At 43.7% G+C, this 27,346-nt stretch overlaps 1 protein-coding gene across 2 annotated transcripts in view; it reads left to right on the plus strand.

The window, feature by feature from the left end:
• Positions 1 to 27,346, plus strand: part of LOC140187674 (glutathione hydrolase 7) — a 69,767-nt gene that overhangs the window by 6,819 nt on the left and 35,602 nt on the right. The window contains exons 1-6 of one of the 2 annotated variants that reach the window (XM_072243215.1): positions 11,042 to 11,088; positions 20,379 to 20,605; positions 22,883 to 23,034; positions 25,311 to 25,428; positions 26,459 to 26,526; positions 27,244 to 27,317. In XM_072243215.1, coding sequence (XP_072099316.1) covers positions 20,438 to 20,605; positions 22,883 to 23,034; positions 25,311 to 25,428; positions 26,459 to 26,526; positions 27,244 to 27,317 — 580 coding nt within the window. In that variant the 5' untranslated portion in view covers positions 11,042 to 11,088; positions 20,379 to 20,437. Of the gene's footprint in view, positions 1 to 11,041; positions 11,089 to 20,378; positions 20,606 to 22,882; positions 23,035 to 25,310; positions 25,429 to 26,458; positions 26,527 to 27,243; positions 27,318 to 27,346 lie in introns of those variants that run through there. The other variant, XM_072243205.1, reaches the window with a different exon arrangement.

The raw sequence follows: 27,346 nt of genomic DNA on the forward strand, positions 1-27,346 counted from the left end.
CACTAAGCACATCTTTCCCTCTACACCCCTCTCCGCTTTCCACAGGGATCGGCCCCTCCGCGACTCCCTTATCCGAACGTCCATCCCCACGGATCTCCCACCCGGCACTTACCCTTGCAAGTGTAAGTGCTACACCTGTCCCTACACCTCCTCTCTCACCACCATTCGGGGTCCCAAACAGTCCTTCCAGGTGAGACAACACTTCTCTTGTGAGTCTGTTGGAGTCATCTATTGCATCCAGTGCTCCCGGTGCGGCCTCCTCTACATCGGTGAAACCCAACGCAGATTGGGGGACCGCTTCATCGAGCACCTCCGCTCTGTCTGCCACAACAGACAGGATCTCCAGTAGCCACCCACTTCAACTCTGCTTCCCATTCCCATTTAGATATGTCCATACATGGCCTTCTCTACTGCCATGATGAGGTTAAAGTCAGGTTGGAGGAGCAACACCTCATATACCGTCTAGGTAGTCTCCAGCCCCCATTGGTATGAACATAGAATTCTCCAACTTCCGGTAATTCCCTCCCCTTCTCTTCCCCCATCCCTATGTCACTCTGCCCCCTCCCCCAGCTGCCTATCACCTCCCTCATGGTTACACCTCCTTCTTCCACTACCCATTGTTTTCCTGCCTATGACGTCCCTGCTCCCCCTCCCCCACCCCTTTGTCTTTCAAATTACTGGTCTTCCAACTGAACCTACAAGCATTCTTCAAATCCTTCCCCCTCCTTCTTTCTTCAGTCCTGACGACGGGTTCTGGCCCAAAACGTTGACTCATCGTTTCCACTGATGCTGCCCGACCTGCTGAGTTCCTCCAGCGTGCTGTGAGTGTTGCTTTGATCCCAGCAGCTGCAGATTATTTTGTGTTATAGAAATGTTCAAAATGTCCAAAATCATTAAGGGTATAGGTAAGGTGGATGCCAACTACTACTTCAAAATTAATCCATCAACAAGGATGCGGGACCATAGGTGGAGAATGGTCAATAGGAGATTTCAAACTAACATCAGGAAGCATTTCTTTACACAGCGAGTTGTGGACTCATGGAACAAACTACCTAGTTGAGTAGTTGAAAGTACGACCTTCGAGACTTTCAAATCTAAATCTAACTTGATTGTTATTTCAACACACTATGTGAATAGGAGTTTGGCAAGTTTGTTGGGCTGAATGGTCTGATCTTGTCAAAAACTTTCTAATCTCCTAATGTTCCATTGTTCTACAAACTCCTTACAGACAGCAGCTGAACTGAACCCAAGTCATTGGTATTGAAGTGAATAAATATGTCTAATCTCTCTCCACCTTGCACTGCGCTGTGCAATAATCTCAGCCTTGGCTTAATAGACGAAGGTTGCATGTGGCTCTTGCCAATCCTGACTAGCAGGCCCTGAAGCTCCTTATGGAAATGAGAAGATCTACCTCTTCACTTCAGTAGCCCATGCTATGTATTAGGAATCAAAGTTCAAAGTAAATTTATCATCAAAGTACGTATGTCACTCAATACTTCCTTGAGAGTCACTTTCTTTCAGGCATTTACAGGAAAATAAAGAAATACAATAGAATATATGAAAGACTATAAATTTGGTGCAATAATAACAGGGTTGTCATGATGGGAGATTTTAATTTCCCCAATATTGATTGGCATCTCCCTAGAGCAAGGCATTTAGATGGGGTGGAGTTTGTTAGGTGTGTTCAGGAAGGTTTCTTGACACAATATGTAGATAAGCCTACAAGAGGACCAGCTGTATTTGATCTGGTATTGGGAAATGATCCTGGTCAGGTGTCAGATCTCTTAGTGGGAGAGCATTTTGGAGATAGTGATCACGATTCTATCTCCTTTACCATAGCATTGGAGAGAGATAGGAATGGACAAGTTAGGAAAATGTTTAATTGTAGTAAGGGGAAATACAAAGCTATCAGGCAGGACTTGGAAGTATAACTTGCAAGCAGATGTTCTCAGGGAAGTGTATGGCAGAAATGTGGCAAATGTTTAGGGGATATTTGCATGGCGTTCTGCATTAGTACGTTCCAATGAGACAGGGAAGGGATGGTAGGGTACAGGAACCATGGTGTTCAAAGGCTGTTGAAAATCTAGTCAAGAAGAAAAGGAAAGCTTACGAAAGGTTCAAAAACCTTGGTAATGATAGAGATCTAGAAGATTATAAGGCTAGCTAGAAGGAACTTAGAATGAAAGTCGGAGAGCCAGAAGGGGTCTTGGCGAGCAGGATTAAAGAAAACCCTAAGGCATTCTACAAGTATGTGAAGAGCAGGAAGATAAGATGTGAGAGAATAGGACCAATCAAGTGTGACAGTGGAAAAGTGTGTATGGAACCGGAGGTGATAGCAGAGGTACTTAATGAATCTTTGCTTCAGTATTCACCATGGAAAAGGACCTTGGCAATTGTAGGGATGACTTACAGTGGACTGAAAAGCTTGAGCATATAGACATTAAGAAAGAGGATGTGCTGATGCTTTTGGAAAGCATCAAGTTGGATAAGTCACCGGGACCAGACAAGATATACCCCAGTCTACTGTGGGAGACGAGGGAGGAAATTGCTGAGTCTCTGGCAATGATCTTTGCATCATCAGTGGGGACGGGGGATGTTCCAAGGATTGGAGGGTTGCGGATGTTGTTCCCTTATTCAAGAAAGGGAGTAGAGATAGCCCCAGAAATTATAGACCAGTGAGTCTTACTTCAGTGGCTGATAAGTTGATGGAGAAGATCCTGAGAGGCAGGATTTATGAACATTTGGAGAGGCATAATATGATAAGGAATAGTCAGCATGGCTTTGTCAAAGACAGGTCATGCCTTACGAGGCAGATTAAATTTTTTGAGGATGTGTCTAAACACATTGATGAAGGTAGAGCAGTAGATGTAGTGTATATGGATTTCAGCAAGGCATTTGATAAGGTACCCCATGCAAGGCTTATTGAGAAAGTAAGGAGGCATGGGATCCAAGGGGACATTGCTTTGTGGATCCAGAACTGGTTTGCCCACGGAAGGCAAAGAGTGATTGTAGACGGGTCATATTCTGCATGGAGGTCGGTGACCAGTGGTGTGCCTCAGGGATCTGTTCTGGGACCCTTACTCGTTGTGATTATTATAAATGACCTGGATGAAGAAGTGGAGGGACGGGTTAGTAAATTTGCTGGTGACACAAAGGTTGGAGGTGTTGTGGATAGTGTGGAGGGCTGTCAGAGGATACAGCAGGACATCAATAGGATGCAAAATTGGGCTGAGAAATGGCAGATGGAGTTCAATCCAGATAAGTTTGGGGTGGTTCATTTTGGTAGGTCAAATATGATGGCAGAATATAGTATTAATGGTAAGACTCTTGGCAGTGTGGAGGATCAGAGGGATCTGGCGGTCCGAATCTATAGGACACTCAAAGTTGCTGCACAGGTTGTCTGTGTGGTTAAGGCGACATACGGTGTATTGGCCTTCATCAACCGTGGGATTAAGTTCAAGAGCTGAGAGATAATGTTACAGCTATATAGGACCCTGGTCAGACCCCACTTAGAGTACTGTGCTCATTTCTGGTCACCTCACTACAGGAAGAATATGAAAACTATAGAAAGGGTGCAGAGGAGATTTACAAGGATGTTGCCTGGATTGGGGAGCATGCCTTATGAGAATAGGTTGAGTGAACTCGGCCTTTTCTCCTTGGAGTGACAGAGATTGAGAGATGACCTGATAGTGGTGTATAAGATGATGAGAGGCATTGATCGTGTGGATAGCCAGAGGCTTTTTCCCAGGGCTGAAATGGCTAACACGAGGGGCCACAGTTTTAAGGTGCTTGGAAGTAGTTACAGAGGAGATGTCAGGGGTAAGTTTTTTACACAGAGAATGGTGAGAGTGTGGAATGGGCTGCTGGCAACAGTGGTGGAGGCAGATAGAATAGGGTCTTTTAAGAGACTCCTGGATAGGTACATAGAGTTTAGAAAAATGGAGGACTATGGGTAACCCTAGGTAATTTCTAAAGTTCGGCACAGCATTATGGGCCGAAGGGCCTGTAGTCTGCTGTAGGTGTTCCATGTTTCTGTATTTCTATATCAAAGACTGACAAACATCCAATGTGCAAAACAGGACAAATTGTACAAATAATAAACAAATAATACTGAGAATATGAGTTATAGAGTCCTTGAAAATGAATCCGTAGTTGCGGAGTCAGTTTAGGATTGTGGTGAGTGAAGTTATCTATGCTGGTTTTGCAGCCTGATGATTGAAGAGTTAGATTGTAAATTCTCTTGTCAGGATAAAGAAATGCATTACTTGTGAAAAGGAATTTGGCAGAGAGTTTGTGAGATCAGCTGAGTGATATCTGCATTTGCCCTAAGGGTTGGAACATTTAAGGAATGCTTGCTTGTGTCATTGTGTGTATAAATTTCCCTATATCCTTGCAACTTTATGAAATGTACACAGCACATAACGATCTATTTAATGTCTGAAATAACTGGGCAGCTCCAAATTGACAGTAATCCTTTGTATACTTTCTGAGTTTGCAACTAGTTAGAATCGAGTAATATCACATAAAATTACCTTGAAGTTATGATTCACTGACTGATTTAGAGAGTAACTTGACCACATATTGTTCTAAATGTAGGAAGAAGTTGGTGACATGTTCGAGGTAAATATCAAGCTATCAATATGTAATTATCTCTACAGTGAGGCAAATAGTTTCAACTATTTGTCTGAATATGTTATAGGATACACGCCATGGCCACTTTACTAGGAACCTCCTGTACCTAATAAAGTAGCCACTGAGTGTATGTTCACGTCATCTGCTGCTGTAACCCATCCTCTTCAAGGTTCGATGAGTTGTGCATTCAAGATGCACTTCTGCACACCACTGTTGGAACATGTGATTATTTCAGTTACTGTAGCCTCCTAGTCAGCTCGACACAGTCTGGCCATTCTCATAGAGTCACAGAAACAGGCCCATTCAGTTCACGCCAAACCATTTAAACTGCCTACTTCAATCGACCTGCACGGGGACCACAGCCCTCCATACCCTTATCATCCATGTATTTATCCACACTTTTCTTTAACATTGAAATCAAGCTCATGTTCACCACTTGTTCTGGCAGCTCATTCCACATTCTCATGACCCTTTGAGTGAAGATGTTTCCCCTCATGTTCTGCTTAAGCTTTTTACCTTTCACCCCTAACCTATGACCTCTGGTTGTAGTCCCTCCCAACCTCAGTGGAAAAAGCCTGCTTGCATTTACCTTACCTATACCTCTCATAATTTTGTATACCTCTATCAAATCTCCTCTCAATCTCCTACATTCTAAGGAATAAAGTCATAACTTACGCAATTTTTCCTTGTAACTCAGGTCCTCCAGTCCTGGCAAGATCTTTGTAAACTTTCTCTGTACTCTTTCAACATTATTTATGCCTTTCCTGTAGGTAGGTGACCAAAACTACACTCAATACTCCAAATTAGGCCTCAATAATGTCTTGTATAAACTCAACATAACATCCCATCTCCAGTACTCAATACTTTGATTTATGAAGGCCATTGTGCCAAAAGCTTTTTTTAACAACGCTATCTACCTGGGATACCACTTTCAATGAATTATGGAACTGTATTCCCAGATCCCTTTGTTCTACCCTACTCTTAAGTGCTCTACCATTCACTATGTAAGACCTACCCTGGTTACTCCTACCTTATACTTGTCTGCATGAAATTCTGTCTGTCATTTTTCAGCCCATTTTTCCAGCTGGTCCAGATCCCGCTGCAAGCCATGATAGCCTTCCTCGCTGTCCACTATACCCTTCAATCTTGTTGTGATCTGTAAATTCGCTGATCCAGTTAACCACATTATCATCCAGATCGTGGATATAGATGACAAATAACAATGGACCCAGCACCAGTCCCTGTGGCACTCCACTAGTCACAGGCCTCCAGTCAGAGAGGCAACCATCTACTACCAATCTCTGGCTTCTCCCACAAAGTCAACTTACTACCTCATCTTGAGTGCCAAGCGACAAACCTTCTTGTCCAATCTCACATGTGGGACCTTGTCAAATGCCTTGCTAAGTCCATGGAGACAACATCCACTGCCTTGCCTTCATCCACTTTCCTGGTAACTTCCTCGAACAACTCTATAAGATTGATTAGCCATGATCTACCACACACAAAGCCATGCTGACTATCCTTAATCAGTCCATGTCTTTCCAAATACTTATATATCCCTTCGAATACCTTCTAATAACTTTCCCACTACTGATATCAGGCTCATTGCCTATAATTTCCTGATTTACTTTCAGAGCATTTCTTGAACAGTGGAACAACATTGGCTATCCTCCAATCCTCTGGAACCTCAGCTGTCGCCAAGGATGATTTAAATACCTCTCCAAGGGTCCCAGCAATTTCTGCACGGATCTAAGGGAGCACCTTGTCGGGCCCTGGAGACTTATCCAGCCTAATTTACCCCAGGACAGCAGACATGTCCTGCTCTGTAATCTGTACAGGGTCCATGAAGTTGATGCTGCTTTGCCTCACTTCTATAGACTCTGTGTCTGTCTCCTGAGTAAACACAGATGTAAACATTCATTTTAGATCTCCCCCATTTCTTTAGGCTCCACACATGGGTTGCCATTCTGATCTTCCAGAGGACCAATTTTGTCCCTTGCTATCCTTTTGCTCTTAACATATCTATAGATTCCCTTAGGATTCTCCTTCACCTTGTCTGCTATAGCAACCTGGTACTCTCTTTAGCCCTTCTGATCCTTCTCTTAGCTGTTCCCTTGCATTTCTTGTACTCAATAAGCATCTCATTTGTTCCTACCTGCCTAGACCTGCTATGCATCTGCTTTTTTTTTTTAACCAGGGCCTTAATATTTCTTGAAAACCAAGGCTCCCTATACCAGTAATCTTTACTTTTTATTCTGACAAGTACATACGAGTTTTGTATGCTCAAAATTTCGCTTTTGAAGGCCTCTCACTTACCAAGTACACCTTTGTCAGGAAACAGTCTATCCCATTCCACACTTGCCAAATCCTTTACCTACCTTCAGAATTGGACTTTCTCCCATTTGGAATCTCAATACGTGGACCGTACCTATTTTTTTGCATATTTACTTTGAAACTGATGACATTGTGATCACTAGGTGCAAAGTGTCTCCTCTGAACTCTCTCATTAACAAGGTACTTTTACCTACAGAACTGCCACTCTCTGGACATTTTTTTTAGTTTCTCGCAGCATTCTCTGTAAGCTCTTCGGACTGTTGTGCGTGAAAATCCCAAGAGACCAGCAATTTCTGAGATAATCAGACCACCCCATCTAGCACCAACAATCATTCCGATAGTCAAAGTCGCTACGATCACAGTTCTTCCCCCCATTCTGATGTTTGGTCTGAACAACAACTGAACCTTGACTATGTGTGCGTGCTTTTATGCATTAAGTTGCTGCCACATGATTGCCTGATTAGATATTTGCATTAATATACATGTGTGCCTAATAAAGTTGCCACTGACTGTATGTTGACAATTCAATAAAATGCATCTAAGGATCTAACCTGGTCCTGACATATTGATGCAGCTATAAAGAAGGCAAGACAGCAGCTATGTTTCATTAGGAGCTTGAAGAGATTTGGTTTGTCACCTAAAACACCCATAAACTTCTATAAATGTACAGTGCAGAGCATTCTAGCATCCTGACAGGCTGCATAACTGGCTGGAATGGGGCGGGGTGGGGAGGTATTGGTGGTGCTACCGCACAGGACTGTAAAAAGCTACAGAAAGTTGTAATTAGTCAGCTCCATCTTGGGTACTAACCTCCATACTATCCAAGACACCTTCAAGGACTGGTGCCTTAGAAAAGCAATGTCCGTTATTGAAGACCCCCATCACCCAGTGCATGCCATCTTCTCATTGCAACCGTCAGGAAGGAGGTACAGAAGCTTAAGGGCACACACTCAGTGATGCAAAGACAACTTCTTCCCTTCTGCCATACAATTTCTAAATGGACATTGAACCCATGAACAATACCTCACTTTTAAAAAAAATAATTATCATTTGTTTTTGCACTATTTTTAATATATTTAATATACATATATATTTGCTGTGGTTGATTTACTTATATTTTTTTTTCTATATTATTGTGTATTGTATTGTACCGCTGCTGCTAAGTTAACAAATTTCACAGCATAAGCTAGTGGTAATAAAGCTGATTCTGATTCTGAAATTAATTGTGAGGATATGATATTAAGCAATCCAGAGTCATAGAATCACCAAGCCTCCACCAACCATCAAGTATCTACTTACATTAAAACTGAACTAATCCTGTTTTGGTTTTGATATTTATTCATTACTAATTTTTAATATAGTAATTTTATATCTTTCCACCGTACTCCTACCACATGACAACAAATTGGATGCCAGATAAGTCAACTCCCACATACCTACACACGAGGAGCAAGCTACACCAGCCAGTTCACCAGCTGCAAGTGTTTGAGATGCAGGGGAAAACGAGAGCACCTTAGGGAAACCCACGCAGTCACAGGAAGAACATGCGAACTCCACACAGACAGAGGTCAGGATTGAACTATTGTTACTGAAGTTTGTGCTGCAGCAGTTCTAGCTGATGGCGAAAAGATTGGAAATGGAAATATAAGACACAGGAGCTGAATTAGGCCATTCGGCCCATCGAGACTGCTCTGCCAATTGATCATGGCTGATGTATTTTCCTCCTCAACCCCATTCTCTTTGCCTTCTCTCTCTAAACTTTGAACCCCAGCACTAATCAAAAACCAATCAACCTCCACTTTAAATATACACAATAACTTGGCGTTCACAGCTGTCTGTGGTAATGAATTCCAGTCCTTTCATTCCATGGATCATTCTCATAAACCTCCTCTGGTCCATCACGTTCTTTCTTGGTTCTGAGGGACCCAAAACTGCCCACAGTACTCCAAATGCCTTCGAAAGTCTTAGCATTACATCTTTGCTTTTATATTTTGGTTCTTTGTAAATGAATGCTGACGGTGCGTTTGCCTTTCTCACAACCGACTCAAACTGCAAATTAACCTTTGGGGAATCCTGCACCAGGATACCCAAGTCCCTTTGCACCTTCTATTTCCGAACTTGCTGCCTGAAAACAGAAGGTCACAGCTGTTTATTCAGCCTGTGTGGAGAAAGCAGATGTGTTTGTATGTCAGATGTGGATCAGAACTGGGTGACACCACATTGAGTGGTTCCTGCAATGAAGTTGTTAGTGGGGTAGTATACGGCGGGTCCGTGTGCTATTGAGGGCTCACCACTGCAAAGTCTAGAGGCATGCTAGGCCCAAAGCATTATGCACTTGTGGGAACACTTGGCATGATTTGAGGCACCTTGTGTACTTTTCCTTTTTGAACTTGTAGAATTGTCACCAAATGGCGTAGCAGTTAGTGGACAGCACAGTAGCATAGCCGCTAGCACAAGGCTGTACAATGCCATCTATAAGACTGGGGTTTGATTCCCCCTGCAGCCCTAAAGGAGTTTGTACCTTTTCCCTATGACCACCTGGGTTTCCTCTGGGAGCTACAGATTCCTCACACATTCAAAAGATGTACAGTGTGTATGGTTAGGGGTTAGTGAATTGTGGCATACGACATTGGTGCTGGAAGTGTCGTGACTCTTGCGTCACATTTCAGTCTTTGTTTTGATGTACAGTACAGTGCAAAAGTCTGAGACACTAACTATATATGTGTGCGTAAGACTTGCACAATACTGTAGAGAGTATGTCTTTCCAGTTACTAAGTAACACCGTACTACTGAGCTAATACAAAACTAAGTACTCTTATTTCTGTTTTCCCAACCACCTCCCTATTTTAACCAATATACAGCACTGTTTATGAGCAACTGGTTTCAGATTTATGGCATCTCCGGTTTTTTAGATTTGTTTTTCTTTCATGTTAAAAGATAAACACATCTCTGTACACAAAAACACTCAATGGCCAGTTTATGAGGTACACCTGTATGACTGCTCATCAGTGCAAATATCTAAGTAGGCAGTCGTGTGGCAGCAACTCAATGCTCATCCGTCCAGTATTTGCATGCTACAATTCCTGTAATAGCATCAGCTGGAAGTGAATAAAGAAAGGTACTGGATGATGCTACAGCAGTGTTCAAGGATGGCACTGGAAAACTCAAACATATCTAGGGTAAAATAGTGTTAAATGACATTTCAAGCTGTCCTGCTGAAGGGTCTGGGCCCGAAATTATAACTGTACTCTTTTCCATAGATGCTGCCTGGACTGCTGAGTTCCTACAGCAGTTTGTGTGTGTTGCTTAGAAGATTATGGGCTCAGATCATGACGCAACAAATGTGAATTCTTTAAACCAAGTATCACTTAAGTCTGATTTATACTTCTGCGTCAACTCGACGCCGTAAGTACTGCTTTGCCGCAAACTCTACGCAGAGCTGACACGGATCCCTATGCCAGAGCCTGACGCGCACCTCTCCCAAAATGTAACTATGCTTCACGGCAACGCAGAACGCAACAGCTGTGATTGGTCCGCTTGGTAGCATCGCATTTCCTCCTATACTGCAATAGCTTCCCATTGGGCGACTGAAGGGCAGGGAAGGAACTCTGGCTGCAATGCTTTCCATAAAGCTTTACGGACCTCCAAAATTATGGAGGACACATTTCGCTTTTACAAAAAAAGACGCTCGCTTCTTGTTTACCCCGAGAAAGACTACCATGACCATGAAGCCTTGCACGGGCAGGTGTGTGCGCGCATGCGCGACGTGCCTGAATTGCAGAGCGATGCAGGCACACCAACGTACAAGTATAAATGCTCACAACGTGCGTCGGCCACTTTCATAGGTTACGGCGTCAAGTTGATGCAGAAATATAAATCAGCCTTTACTGACGTCATACGGTTGATGCACAAGGATTACACAAGCATGCAGAGAAAATTCAAGCAGTAGTGGATGCCCCAAGGCCAATTGGTGTGTCAAGTTTGAGGTCCTTTTAAGGATTTGTCAATTACCAGAACAGGTTCCTATCAAACCCGGCTACTGTGCTCCACCCCTTAAACGTATTACTACAGATCGGGAAGAGATGGCAATGGATAAGGCAGTGTGAGGTGGCTTTCCAAAAGGTAAAGGAAATGGCAATCTTCCCTCCTCACTCCTTCCTCCTTCCCCCTCACTCCTTCCTCCTTCTCCCTCACTCCTTCCTCCTTCCCCCTCACTCCTTCCTCCTTCTCCCTCACTCCTTCCTCCTTCCCCCTCACTCCTTCCTCCTTCCCCCCACTCTCTCCTCCTTCCCCCCTCACTTTCTCTTCCTTCCCCCCACACTCTCCTCCTTCCATCCCTCACTCTCTCCTCCTTCCCCCTCAATCTCCTCCTTCCATCCCTCACACTCTCCTCCTTCCTCCCACACTCTCCTCCTTCCTCCCACACTCTCCTCCTTCCTCCCACACTCTCCTCCTTCCCCCCACACTCTCCTCCTTTCCCCTCACTCTCTCCTCCTTCCTCTCCTCATTCCCTCCTCTTTCCCCCTCACACTCTCCTCCTTGCAGGTAGGTTTGCTAGAGAGGCTCCAGTGGATTTAAACTAGATACGGGGGTGGGGAGGGTGGGGGGTGGGAACCAGAGTGTAGGAACAGATGTAGGGAAGAAGGAAGAAAAAGAAAATAGTAAAGTTGTTTGCACTGTTAGTGATAAACAGAGAGTAAGAGGTGGAAAATTTCTTAAATGCATTTATTTTAATGCTAGGAGCATTATAAGAAAGGCGGATGAGCTTAAAGCATGGATTGATACCTGGAAGTATGATGCGGTAGCTATTAGTGAAACATGGTTACAGGAGGGGTGTGATTGGCAACTAAATATTCCTGGATTTAATTGCTTCAGGTGTGATAGAATCGGAGGGACAAGAGGGGGAGGTGTTGCATTGCTTGTCAGAGAAAATATTACAGCGGTGCTTTGGCAAGATAAATTAGAGGGCTCATCTAGGGAGGCAGTTTGGGTGGAATTGAGGAATGAAAAAGGTGTAGTAACACTTATGGGAGTGTATTATAGACCTCCAAATGGAGAGCGAGAGTTGGAGGAGCAAGTTTGTAAGGAGATAGCAGATATTTGTAGTAAGCACAAGGTTGTGATTGTGGGAGATTTTAATTTTCCACACATAGACTGGGAAGCACATACTGTAAAAGGGCTGGATGGTTTGGAGTTTGTCAAATGTGTGCAGGGTAGTTTTTTGCAGCAATACATAGGGGTACCAACTAGAGAAGGGGCAGTGTTGGATCTCCTGTTAGGGAATGAGTTAGGTCAGGTGATGGAGGTTTGTGTTGGGGTGCACTTCGGGCCCAGTGATCACAATGCTATTAGTTTCAATATAATTATGGAGAAGGATAGGTCTGGACCCAGGGCTGAGATTTTTATTGGAGAAAGGCTAACTTTGAGGAGATGCAAAAGGATTTAGAAGCAGTGGTTTGGGACAATTTGTTTTATGGGAAGAATGTAATTGAGAAATGAAGGTCATTTAAAGGTGAAATTTTGAGAGTTCAGAATCTTTATGTTCCTGTTAGGTTGAAAGGAAAGGTTAAAAGTTGGAGACAGCCATGGTTTTCAAGGGATATTCGAAAAAAGAGAGATATCTACAATAAATATAGGCAGCATGGAGTAAATGAGGTGCTCGAGGAATATAAAGAATGTAAAAAGAATCTTAGAAAGAAATTAGAAAAGCTAAAAGAAGATATGAAGTCGCTTTGGCAAGTAAGGTGAAAATAAATCCCAAGGGCTTCTACTGTTATATTAATAGCAAAAGGATAGTGAGGGATAAAATTGGTCCCTTAGAGAATCAGAGTGGACAGCTATGTGTGGAGACAAAAGAGATGGGGGGAGATTCTGAACAATTTCTTTTCTTCAGTGTTCACTGAGGAGAAGTATATTGAATTGTGTAAGATAAGGGAAACAGGTAGGGAAGTTATGGAAACTATAATGATTAAAGATGAGGAAGTACTGGAGCTTTTAAGGAAAATAAAAGTGGTTAAGTCTCCGGGTCCTGCTAAGATATTCCCTAGGACCTTGAGGGAAGTTAGTGTGGAAATAGCAGGGGCTCTGACAGAAATATTTCAAATGTCTTTAGAAACAGGGATGGTGCCGGAAGATTGGCGTATTGCTCATGTTGTTCCATTATTTAAAAAGGGTTCTAAGAGTAAACCTAGCAATTATTGGCCTGTGAGTTTGACGTCAGTGGTGGATAAATTGATAGAAAGATTTTTAGAGATGGTATATATAATTATCTGGATAGACAGAGTCTGATTAGGAACAATCAACATGGATTTGTGCATGGAAGGTCATGTTTGACAAACCTTACTGAATTTTTTGAAGGGGTTACTAGGAAAGTTGACGAGGGTAAAGCGGTGGATGTTATCTATATGGACTTTAGTAAGGCCTTTGACAAGGTCCCACATGGAAGATTGGTTAAGAAAGTTCAATGTTAGGTATTAATATTGAAGTAGTAAAATGGATTCAGCAGTGGCTAGATGGGAGATGCCAGAGAGTGGTGTTGGATAACTGTTTGTCAGATTGGAGGCCGGTGACTAGTAGTGTGCATCAGGGATCTGTACCGGGTCCAATGTTATTTGTCATATAACAGAATGATCTCCTGGTGGTTTGATGTTTATTTTTAGAAGCTTTTTGTATGATGCATGACTCTGGGGTTGTATACCTAATGGGTTCTTCTTTTTTCCTCTCTTTTCTGCTTAGTAGGGTTTTTTTTTTGTTATCACAAAATTTTTTTAATCTTTAAGATAATTTTTTTTTGAGGCATTGTAAGTGTTGTTACTTCGATGTACTCATGTTATTTTTCCTGTATATAACAATAAAAAGATTTAAAAAGAAAGAATAAATTAATGATCTGGATGAATTAGGTAAATTGGATGAGTAAGTATGCAGATAATACTAAGATAGGTGGAGTTGTGGATAATGAAGTAGGTTTTCAAAGCTTGCAGAGAGATTTAGGCCAGTTAGAAGAGTGGGCTGAAAGATGGCAAATGGAGTTTAATGCTGATAAATGTGAGGTGCTACATTTTGGTAGGACTAATCAAAATAGGACATACATGGTAAATGGTAGGACATTGAAGAATGCAGTAGAACGGAGGGATCTAGGAATAATGGTGCATAGTTCCCTGAAGGTGGAATCTCATGTGGGTAGGGTGGTGAAGAAAGCTTTTGGTATGCTGGCCTTTATTAATCAGAGCATTGAGTTGGGATGTAATGTTGAAATTGTACAAGGCATTGGTGAGGCCAAATTTGGAGTATTGTGTACAGTTCTGGTCACTGAATTATAGGAAAGATGTCAACAAAATCGAGAGAGTAAAGAGAAGATTTACTAGAATGTTACCTGGGTTTCATCACCTAAGTTACAGAGAAAGGTTGAACAAGTTGGGTCTTTATTCTTTGGAACGTAGAAGGTTGAGGGGGGACTTGATAGAGGTATTTAAAATTATGAGGGGGATAGATAGAGTTGATGTGGATAGGCTTTTTCCATTGAGAAGGGGGGAGATTCAAACAAGAGGACATGAGTTGAGAGTTAAAGGGCAAAAGTTTAGGGGTAACATGAGGGAGAACTTTTTTACTCAGAGAGTGGTAGCTGTGTGGAACGAGCTTCCAGCAGAAGTGGTTGAGGCATGTTCGATGTTGTCATTTAAAGTTAAATTGGACAGCTATATTGACAGGAAAGGAATGGAGGGTTATGGGCTGAGTGCAGGTCAGTGGGCCTAGGTGAGAGTAAGAATTTGGCACGGACTAGAAGGGCCGAGATGGCCTGTTTCTATGTCGTAATTGTTATATGGTCAGACATCCTACCCTGCAAAAACTCATTTCAGGGAGGTAGCACCATCAATTTGCGGGAGACTTCCAGGAGAGGTGGGATGTCTGCAATAGAGTAGCTCCTTAGCAGCTAGCCAGCTAGTTTAAATAACATTAGCTATGCTAATGAACGAATGACACCTGTTAAACTCACCTCAACATGTCTTGTACAGTCTTAACCCACCATGGGCAACAGAAAATTCACTGTTGCAAACAGAGCAGCGAGCAACACTATCATTATTTTTGACCCCTATTAGGCAGGGGTATACTTTAGAGTAGTCTAGGGTGACGTACGTTTTATATTTTTTTGGAACACTGCCACTCTGAATTTTTGGAACTCTCTCGCTCTTGCTCTCTCTCTATTGCGCTTGCTTTCGCACTCTCTCTCTCACGCTTGCTTTCTCACTCTCTCTCACACGCTCTCTCTCTCTCTCTCTCTCTCATGGTTGCTCTCACTCGTGCTCGCTCTCTCGCGCTTGCTTTCTCGCTCTCGCGCTCTCTCTTGTGGTCGCTCTCTCTCACGCTCGCTCTCAAAAAATTCAATTTCCGGGACATTGTATATAATTTGCGGGTATCAGGGAGTCGCTATCAATATGCAGGAGACTCCCAGAACTTCCGGGAGAGGTGGGATGTCTGTATGGTTGTATGGTTCCCCCTCACTCTCTCCTCCTTCCCCCTCACTCTCTCCTCCTTCCCCCTCACACTCTCCTCCTTCCATCCCTCACTCCTCCTTCCCCCTCACACTCTCCTCCTTCCATCCCTTACTCTCTCCTCCTTCCCCCTCACCACTCTCTTCCTTCCCCCTCACCACTCTCTTCCTTCCCCCTCACCACTCTCTTCCTTCCCCCCCACACTCTCCTCCTTCCCCCTCACACTCTCCTCCTTCCATCCCTCACCCTCTCCTCCTTCCATCCCTCACCCTCTCCTCCTTCCATCCCTCACTCTCTCCTCCTTCCCCCTCACACTCTCCTCCTTCCATCCCTCACTCTCTCCTCCTTCCATCCCTCACTCTCTCCTCCTTCCCCCTCACACTCTCCTCCTTCCCCCTCACCCTCACCTCCTTCCACCCCTCACCCTCACCTCCTTCCCTCTCACACTCTCCTCCTCCCCCACACTCTCCCCCTTCCACCCCTCACCCTCACCTCCTTCCCCCCTCACCCTCACCTCCTTCCCCCCTCACTCTCACCTCCTTCCACCCCTCACCCTCGCCTCCTTCCACCCCTCACCCTCACCTCCTTCCACCCCTCACCCTCACCTCCTTCCCCCTCACCTCCTTCCCCCTCACCTCCTTCCCCCTCACCTCCTTCCCCCTCACCTCCTTCCACCCCTCACCCTCACCTCCTTCCATCCCTCACACTCTCCTCCTTCTCGCTTTCTCGGCTATCCCCCCTCTTTCTCCCTCCCCCAAAACTCTCCCTCTTTCTCCTTTTAGAGATTTGGTACCTGTGCAGCTCTCTCACTATCTTTATTTCTCTGCATAGTATTGTGCAATACTTTCAATAACCGAGGTACTTTTATGATTTGTGATGTATCTAGAAGAACAAACACTACATTAATAAGCTTTGATTTACTTCCTAGCTTCACCTGACCATGACTGCATATTCCCCCCCTCTGGCGCACCCGTGTGTCCCTCCCCCCAGCGCACCCGTGTCCCCCCCCCCAGCGCACCCGTGTGTCCCCTGTCCCCCCCCCCGGCGCACCTGTGTGTTCCCCCTCTCTGGACTGAACTGATATCCTTCCTCCCAGGCTGTGTCAGCAGTCCTCCCTTTGGGCTTCACCTTTATCCATCTCCCTGGACTCTGACCATCTGTCGCCACGGTTGTGTAGTGGTTAGCGCAATGCTGTTACCACTCGGGAACGTAGGAGCTCAGAGTCCTATTCTGATGAACTCTGGAAGAAAGTTTGTATTTTCTTCTCGTGCACGTCGGTTTACTCTGGCTGCTCCGGTTTCTCCCCACAGTCGAGAAATGATCAATGTAACGTGTCCTGTGATTCAGCTAGGGGTTAAAATTAACGGGTTGAGGAGCGACACGGCTCGGGGGATCGGAAGAGCCTGTTCTGCTGTGTATCTCCAAGAAATCGGAATCAGAATCACTTTATTGCCAGTGTGTGAAACAGACCAGAATTGATTGTGGTTCGGTGGCAGGCATAAAACACAGGACAATACTATAACAGGCAACACGATGGCAGCCAACAATTTACAAGACAATAGTGAACAATCAGCAGAGTGGTTACATGTACAAACATCAATAATCAAACTTAAATAATTGTGAACATATGAAGAGATTAAATGATTATTAACAGAGCAAGAAGAGTAGGAAAGACCATTTAATGCAGGGGTCCCCAACCAATACTTGCTTCATGGTATTGGTAAATGTGCATAAAAGAGGTTGGGAACCTCTGAGTTAACCAATGTTGTTTATAGACATTTAGGGTATTACGCCTGAGTGAGTTTTGTTGAGAAGCCGGACAGCTACAGGAAAGAAGCTTTGGACATGACATGTAGTAAATAAATCTGTCTCCCTATCGTCTCATATTCTCTGTGTGTTTCATCTACTGAAAAACACAATTCAGTTATCTTGATCAGAAAGTTGGAGAGAAAAAAACAGCCTATTGATTCTGAAATCTTATAATTCCTCTCACAAAGCAATCAGTCCCACAAACTGGCAGTGTCAAGATGTTGGCCAAGAAACATTTAGGACAAGAGGTGCAATGTCTTCACAGAAAACGGAGAACCCATGGAATTCTGTACCATAGAGGGATGTGAAGCCAAGTTACTGAATACATTTGAGAAAATAGACAGATTCCTTGACACAAAAGGGAAGGGAGCAGGAATTAAGTCCTTTTATCGCTGAAATATGTTGTTAAATTTGTTGTTTTGTGGTAGCAAAACATACAAAGTTACCATAAGTTACAAAAAAAAAGTGCAAAAGAGGAATAATGAAGTCGTGTTCTTGGGTTTATGGACTGATCAGAAATCTGTTGGCAGAGGGGGATGAAGCTCTTCCTATAAAAAGTTTTCAGGCACTTTAGCTCCTCCTTGATAGTAAGGGTGGTGATGGTCCTTGATGATGGATGCCTCCTTCTTTAGTCACTGTGTTTTGAAGACATCCTCAATGGCAGGGAGGCTTGTGCCCATGATGAATCTACAAGCCTTGGCAACCTGTGGTGATCCTCCATAGAAACTTGCTAGTCTTTGGTGAGAGACCAAATCTTCCCAAAGTCCTAATGAAGTACAGCCTGAGACTGCATCAATATGTTGGGCCCAGGATAGATCCTCTGAGATGAGGCAGAGGATCAGGCAGAGTGGTGGAGCAGGATCGAGAGGCTGATTGGCCCATCCTTAATATTTTTTATCTGTTTCTATCTTGCCTGCTGTAGAAATTCAATCATCAATTAAAGCAAATGAACTCGGTACAGTGTTATTACAGCATCAGCGACCCGGGTTCAATCCTGCCACTGTCTGCAAAGAGTTTGTATGTTCTCCCCATGGCAATGTGGGTTTCTTCCGGGTGCTCTGGTTTCCTCCCACAGTCCAAAGACGTACCGGTTAGTAGGGTAATCGGTCAGGTGGATGGAATTGGGTAGCATGGGCCTGATTATTAGAATCAGAATCAGGTCGAACGTCACTTACATATGTCATGGAACTTGTTGACTTTGTGGCAGCAGTACCATGCAATACATGATAGAAGAAAAAAACTGTGAGTTACAGTAAATATATGTATAAATACTCAAGTTAAATAAGTAGTGCCAAAATAGAAATTTAAAAAAATTAGTGAGGTGGGTTTCATGGGTTCAATGTCCACTGAGAAATCAGTTGGATGGTGGGATAAAGCTGAATCACTGAGTGTTTGCCTTCAGGCTTCTCTACCTCATTCCTGATGGTAGCAATGAGAAGAGGGCATGTCCTGGGTGATGGCGGTCCTCTATGATGGATACCGCCTTTCTGAAACATCGCTCCTTGAAGGTGTCCTGGATACTATGGAGGCTAGAGCCCATGATGGAGCTGAGAAAGTTTATAAATCTTTGCAGCTTGCTTCCATCCAGTGCAGTAGCCACCCTCCCCCCACCCCTCGCATACCAGACAGCGATGCAGCCAGTTAGAATGCTCTCCATGGTATATCTGTCGAAATTTGCAAGTGTTTTTGGTGACATACCAAATCTTCTCGAACTCCTAATAAAACAGAGCCACTGTTGTGCCTCTTTGTAGCTGCATCAATACATTTGGCCCAGGATAGATCCTCAGAGATGTTGACACCCAGGAACTTAAAATTGTTCACTCTCTCCCCTTCTGATCGCTCAGTGAGGACTGGAGTGTGATGCCTCGTCTTACCCTTTCTGAAGTCCACAATTAGCTCTTTCGTCTCACTGATGTTGAGTACAAGGTAGCTGCTGCAGCACCACTCAACTAGCTGATATATCTTGCCCTCTAGGCTCTCTCATCACCATCTGAAATTCTGCCAACAATCATGCATGGCATTTGAGCTGTGCCTAGCCACACACACTCATGAGTGTAGAGAGCGTAGAGCAATGGGTGCGCCAGTGTTGATTGTCAGCAAGGTGGAGGTGTTATTTCCAGTCCGGCTAGGAAGTTGAGGATCCAGTTGCAGAGGGAGATACTGAAGCCTGGGTTCTGAAACTTTTCATTCAGAACTGTAGGACTGATTGTGTTAAATGCCAAGCTATAGTCAATAAACAGCAACCTGACATAGGTATTTGTATTGTCTGGGTGATCCAAGGCTGCATGAAAAGCCAATGAGATCGTGTCCGCTGTGGAGGTTTACAAGGAAGAAGGTTTACAAGGATGTTGCCGGGACTTGAGAAACTCAGTTACAGAGAAAGGTTGAATAGGTTAGGACTTTATTCCCTGGAGCGTAGAAGAATGAGGGGAGATTTGATAGAGGTATATAAAATTATGATGGGTATAGATAGAGTGAATGCAAGCAGGCTTTTTCCACTGAGGCAAGGGGAGAAAAAAACCAGAGGACATGGGTTAAGGGTGAGGGGGGAAAAGTTTAAAGGGAACATTAGGGGGGGCTTCTTCACACAGAGAGTGGTGGGAGTATGGAATGAGCTGCCAGACGAGGTGGTAAATGCGGGTTCTTTTTTAATATTTAAGAATAAATTGGACAGATTATTGGATGGGAGGTGTATGGAGGGATATGGTCCGTGTGCAGGTCAGTGGGACTAGGCAAAAAGTGGTTCGGCACAGCCAAGAAGGGCCAAAAGGCCTGTTTCTGTGCTGTAGTTTCAATGGTTCTATGGTTCTATTGCAGTGTGTTCAGGTCCTTGTTGAAGCAGGAGTTAATTCTAGCCTTAACCAACCTCTCAAAGCACTTCTTCACCATAGGTGTGAGTGCTACTGGATGATGGTTATTAAGGCAGCTCACACCGCCCTTCTTGGGCACTGGTATAATTGTTGCCCTTTTGAAGCAGGTGGGAACTTCTGGCTGTAGCAGTGAAATGTCTTTGAACACCCCTGCCAGTTGGTTGGCACAGGTTACCATACTGTATCTCTAAATATGAAATAATAAGGAAGAACAACTCTGTCTGCTCGCTCTTTTCTCTTGTAGATCCTGACCTGTTCCTGAAAACAGCCCGCCTGCAACGCCTGCCCTCCTCCTCCTCTGAGATGGGCAGTCAGGAGATATCACCGCTGCGAGTGACCAACAAGGATCCATTTTCTGGTGACTGCGCCTGTCGCCAGGATGGCTTGACCATCATCATCACCGCCTGTTTAACATTTGCAATCGGAGTCACCATCGCCTTGATTTTGCAGATATATTTTGGAGACCCACAGGTGTCTATTCACTCTTAACCACAAAAACACTCCATTGCGATTGATCAGGCACTTTTCACGATTTCTGGACATGCTAATTAGCCAGTCAAATACATAGTACTGATGTAATTATGGTAGACAATTTGTACACAGAGAAGTCCCACAAACAACAGTGTGGCTTAATTAAGCCGGCTAATGTTGAGGGTTCAGTATCAGCTAAGATACCAATCAGGACAAACGCCCATGTTCTCTCTCAAAATATTGTTTTTAATTGTTTCAACCCAAGAGGACAATTAGGGTCAAAGTTTAACCTGTCTTCCTAAAGCTACCCAAGTTCAAGTTCAAGCTTAATTGTCAATCAACCATATATGAATACCCATGAATACAGCAAAACGAAACAGTTTTTCTCCAGGACCGGGGTTCAAAACATAGTACCAATAGTTAGAACAACACAGAGCACAAAGAATGCAGTAAAATACAGTCATGTTAAAAAAAAATTACCCAAGTCCCTGAGTCCATGAATATTGCAGCAGTCTGAAGTCGAACACAATATAGCTTGTTTTCTGCTGAGCAGACCCTGGAGAGCAGCACTGACAACAGCACAGGATTTTGTAAAAACTCATTTGTACACAGGATGTGGGTATCACAGGAGAGGCCAGCATTCATTGCCTAGGCTCTGAACCAAGTGGCCCTCTGGGAATCAGCCTGGAGCCACATATGGGCCAGGCTGCTTCACAATGGTAAATCTTCATCCCCAAAGAACCTTGGGAATTAGCAGAGTTTTCCACAACAGTCTATGGTCACTATTATTGATACTGATGTGCTTATTCCATATTGATTTAATTCATATCTCACAGAAAGATACAGCATGAAAACAGGCCCTTCGGCCCACTGAGTCCATGCCAACCATCAGCCATACATTTACACTAATGCTATTGTAATCCGATTTTCCCTACATTCCATCAATTCCCCAAACATCAAGTTAAAATTCAATTTATTATTATCTATCAGTACATATATAAAAAACAAACAAAACAATGTTCCTCTGGACCACAAAACGTGTATCACACACAGCGCATAAAACAAAATATTAGCCCAAAAAGTTAGTGAAAATGCATGTAATGTGCTGCACAGGCAAAACAGTAGAGTATAGAGTAAACAGCATGCTGTCCTAGTGACAAGACCTCAGTGGTGGCAGGGTATTCAGTAGTCTCACAGCCTGAAGGAAGAAGCTGTTACCCAGTTTAGCAACCCTGATGTTCCTGTACCACCTCCCTGATGGTAGAGGGTTAAAGAGACTGTGGGATAGGCGGTAGGGATCCTTCATCTACATTGCTCCTGGTAAATGTCGCGAATGGGGGAGGGAGAACCCTGTAATCCTCTCGGCATTTTTTTTACTGTCTTCTTCGGGTCTTGCAATCCATTCTTTACATCATACCATTCATTTAATTTCAAATGACAATTTACAGTGCCAGTTAACCTGTCAAGCTGCATGTCTTTAGGATGCAGGAAGAATCAGGAGCACTTGGATGAAATCCATACACTTACAGGGAGAACCAGCAAACTCCACATAGATAGCACCCCAGGACAGGATTGAACCCAGCAGAGCCACCACACACAGTGCCACAGAACTAAATTTCTTGAATTTAAATTCTTCATCTGCCATTCACGGGATTCGAACTGTTTCCAGATGGTCCACATCTCTGGATGCTTATCCAGTAACATGGTACCATGTGTTCTCGGCCTGATTGGAACAGTAGAAAGGGTGTGAATACTGAGTTTAAAAGGAGGGTCTTCATTCTCTTAAAGTGTGGTCAAACGAGGGAGAAGGGAATAGATTTAAGAAAGATTAGAAGAAATCTTGTCCCACAATGTGTGGTGGGAGTCTAATCTCAGAATGAATAGAAGTAGAAACAACCTCACATTTAACACGTACCTGGATCACCCAATGGAGTTTCAAGCCTTGAGCTTGAAGGTGATTAGATCCAGCAACAGCCTTCCAGCCATGTAGATATGTTGTACTCAATGGCCATCTTCTGTGCCACAAATTTCTAATTGTTGTGAAATTCAACTGCTGCCACATATAGTCATAAGGGAGAAGACCCCTAGACATGAGGGGATCCAAAACAAAACACAAGTTTTGGCATTCTTACTGCATACTAGTCAGGATGCATTTAGGACATTTTTCACCATTATGTTTATTGAGAATCTACCAGATTTGGCAAAGTTTGTAAAAAGTCCACAAAACAAAGCAAGTTTTGTGTCTATGACTCCATGTTCCTCTCATTTTCTGTGCAGATCTTTCACCAAGGAGCAGTGGTTACAGATGTGGCCCATTGCTCTGCAGTTGGTACTGAAATACTGAATCGTGGAGGCTCTTCAGTGGATGCATCTATTGTGTCTGCGTTATGCCTCGGAATTATCCATCCCCACAGCTCTGGAATTGGAGGGTAGGTGGTGTTGTGTGTCAATAACAAAAATGCTCCTACTCTTTCGCAGAATTGTTGTTCTACAAAGAGGGCTATATGTCTTTAAAAAGAACTTTGCAAAGTTGTGTTGTAAACATTTAATGTGAAATTCCCTCTTCCATTACGGCTCAGCACAAAGAGGCCAGTGTTAAGTTGTATACTGGAGCTGGGCTATATGGCAAATATTAATTTCAGCAGCAACCGGTCTTCAGATTTGAATGTGGATTGTAGATCGAACTTAAAATGCAGCTCTGAACAAAAGCCTACCTGGAGCTGCAGACTGGGGTTGATTACAAACCAGGAAACACCCATTGAATTGATGTCTGCATGAATCCAGAGAGAGGATCACATTCATTTTGGGTGTCTGGAGTGTGAGTATGAAGAAGAATGTGTCTGAGAACTATGTGTAATTCAAGGGAAGCATTGTAGATACATTATAACCATAGAATTGTCCTGCTGTTGCCTTTGATCTTTAGCAGATAAAAATGGCATGTAATATTGGGTTGAGAGGCCTCTTCCTCCAAGAGTGTCTCAATATGATACCATGCTGCTCGATTTTGTTGGGGAAAAAACACTTAAATATCCTCTAACTTCAGTGTCCCTGTGGTGACTTTGTTCACGCCACAACAGCCTGTAGTTTAATGTAAATGGCAGAAAGATGTTACTTTTTTTCAGTGGTGGCTTAGAGAAACAACATTGGTGTTCAACAGTGAAGAGAGTCAGGAGCTTTAAATTCTGGGGCATTCACTGGGGAACAGTGCTATCTTTCACTTCTCTGAGGAGGTTGAGGAGGGTTGGCATACAACTGAACTGTACTGTTGAAAGAATCCAGACTGGTTGCATCAAGGTCTGGTACGCCAATGCAAATGTTCAGGAACATTAGAAGACGCAGAGAGTAGTGGCCACAACCCAGTACATCTGTAACATAATCGGCTACCATTAGAAATATCTACATGAAGCACTGCCTCAAGAGGTAACATCTGTCATTGAAGATCCCCACTATCCGTCTGACTAGATTTAATTAGTTGGAGACAATATTGTGGGACAAAGGCCCTGTTCCTCTGTTCTACAGATTCAAGAACAGCTGCTTCCCTTCAACCACTTGTTCCTTAGACCGTAAGCCCATAAGATATAGCAGAATTAGGCCATTTGGCCCATCGAACCTGCTCTGCCATTTCATCATGGCTGATCCATTTCTCTCTCAACCCCAATCTCTTCCTTGTCTTCTCCCCTTATCCCTTCATGCCCTGACTAACCAAGAATCTATCAGCCTCTGCCTTAAATGCACCCAGTGACTTGGCCTCCACAGCTGCAAATTCCACAGATTCACCCCTCTCTGGCTAAAGAAATTCTTCCTCATCTCCCTACAAAAAGGACGCCTCTCTATTCTGAGGCTGTGTCCTCTGGTCTTAGACTCCCCCACCATAAGAAACATTCACTCTATCGAGGCTTTTCAACATGCTGGTGTTCAGGTTTCAATTAGATCCTCCCCCCATTCTTTTGAATTCCAGTGAGTACAGGCCCAGAGCCATCAAACACTCCTCATATGATAAGCTTTCAATTCCGGAATCTTTTTCATGAATCTTCTTTGAACCCTCTCCAATGTCAGCACACCCTTTCTGAGATAAGGGGCCCAAACTGTTCACAATACTCCAAGTGAGGCCTCAGAACTGCCTTATAAAGCCTTAAAGTTGGTTCTTGGACTAACTGGCACAACCTTAATCAGTACCTCAGCTCTCTTTGTACTACAATGGAATTGCTTTTCGTTCTATCTTGTGAAGATTGTGTACATTTTTTTTCTGTGAGTATTTGTATCTGATGTTAAGTGGCTTGATGCTGCTGCAAGTTTTTCCATTGCACCTGAGCATACGTTCACTTGTATATTTGACAATAAACTTGACTTTGAGATATAGAAATGGATGTCCTTTTGGTATTAGCTTAAGGAACAATGCCATACCAGAACAGAGTATACTCCCTTCTGTGGGAGCACTGACATCCAATGTTGACAGGTGAAAAAATACCTGGAAGTCGTCCATGTCTGTTACCTTGACAACGCAGAAACTTGAAATATGTTCAGATACTCACCTTTTTTTGCCTGTAACAAATGTGCAGTGAAGATATCCTGATAAAGGATCTCAGCCCAAAATGTTGACTGTTTATTCCTCTCCATAGGTGCTGCCTGACCTGCTGAGTTCCTTCAGCATTTTGTGTGTGTTGCGGTAACAACGGCTTCTGATGGTTGATGTCTTTTCTTTCAGGGGTGGAGTCATGTTAGTTCATGATATCAGGAAGAATGAAAGCTTCATCTTTGACTTCAGGGAGACGGCTCCAGCGGAGGCCGAGGAACAGATGCTCACACGTGGCTGGGAGGATAAGGTTAGTGATGCTGTCTGCACCTGGCTTGCCCTCCAAAGGCAGAATACTGCAGATGTTTGAGATCGGAAATAAAATACAAAATCACAGAAATGTATAGCAAGCCAGGCTTTGAGAGAGAAGGGTCTCAGCCTGAAACATCAACTGTTTATTCCTTTCCATACATGCTGCCCGACCTGCTGAGTTCCTCCAGCATTTTGTGTGTGTTACTCAAGGTTTCCAGTAACTGCTGAATTCCTTCTGTTAATAATTTTACTGGTTGTCAGACATTTGAAGAAATACAGAGCTCATGATAAATATCGACTTCTGTTTGAAGCCTTGAGTTTGTACTTCAATCTTGTTTGCGATTCATGGTCCGCGTCTCTTCCTTAACCTGAGCAAAATTACCAATCCCTGCTTCATGTTTCAATGGCCACATTGTCTCCTTGGCCTTTCAAAACTAATTTTTTTTCGCTGTAGATGTGACAATAATAAACACATTCTGCAGATGCTGGAATTCCAGAGCAAAACATACACACACACACACACACACACACACACACACACACACACACACACACAAAACACACACACACACACTCTCTCACACACACACTCACACTCTCTCTCTCACTCACACGCACACACACACACACACTCTCTCTCTCTCTCTCTCTCTCTCTCTCTCTCTCTCACACACACATTGCTGGTGGAAGACTTCAAGTCAGGTAACATCTATGGAGAAGACTAAACAGTCAGTGTTACTGGCCAAGACCCTTCACGAGGACAGAAATGTCAACTGTTTATTCCTTTCCATCGTTGTTGCCTGCCCTGCTGAGTTCCTCCAGCGTTTTGTATTTGTGACAATCCTAAGCCAATTCCAGCACCAAAGTTTTACCTCTTGTTGCAGCAACTAAAAGTTGTTGATTCCTCTTAAAGAAATGTCCAAGGGCAACGGTGCTCTTCCCTCAGTTTTACATGGAAAAATGTTTTGCAGAGGAGGATTAGAACTGAAAGAACTCCATTATAATATCTTATTTCCCTGTTTGTGCAGCCTGGCCTCTTGGTAGCTATCCCAGGTATGATACGAGGATTTCACCAGGCTCACCAACTCTATGGCAGGTAAATATTACACCAAATCCTAATCTCGAGTGTTGTCTATGTGGAGTTCGCATGTTCTGCCTGCAACCATGTGGGTTTCTCCCGGGAGAACATAGAATGTTATGCAAAGTACAGGCTTTTCGGCCCACGATGTCGAGCCGCCTCTTATCCTACTCCAAGATCAATCTAACCCTCCCCTCCCACACAGCCCCCCATTTTTCACTCATCCATGTGCCTACCTAAGAATGTCTTAAATGTCCCTGTGTACCAGCACCCCTGACACTGTAATGAGCTCCTCCGGCCTGTGCGGGGCGCCAGCGAGTGTGGGGCGATGATGATTTTAGAGCATCTGAATTAGTTAATTCAGTTTAACAAGAGTCATTTAGATTTCATTGTGTTTCTCTCGAGAGACTTGCTCTTTGTAACAGACCTTCCTTGCCCAACAAGCCCACGCCTTCTAAATATGCCCAAGTGACCAATTAACCTATTAACCTGTATGTCTTTGGAATGTGGGAGGAAATCAGAGCACTTGGAGGGAACCCACGTGGTCACGGGGAGAACGTACAAACTCCTTATAGACGGCGGCGGGAATTGAACCCAGGTTGCTTGCGCTATAGTATTATGCCAAGCATTCCACTACCATTGACATGGTGATTTACAGTGGGAAGTGCTGGCTAATTACTATGGAAAATGTTTGTCCTGTGCATTTACCTCACTGTTACTTCTTGCTTTCCTCAGAATCTCCTGGTCTGAGTTAATGTCTTCAGCATCAAAATTTGCACAGGAAGGTTTTAACGTCAGTCAGGAACTTGGTAAGTATGACTTCTGTTCTTCCAATGTG

Source organism: Mobula birostris, chromosome 2 (genome assembly GCF_030028105.1).
Source record: "Mobula birostris isolate sMobBir1 chromosome 2, sMobBir1.hap1, whole genome shotgun sequence".
Taxonomy (NCBI): Eukaryota; Metazoa; Chordata; class Chondrichthyes; order Myliobatiformes; family Myliobatidae; genus Mobula; species Mobula birostris.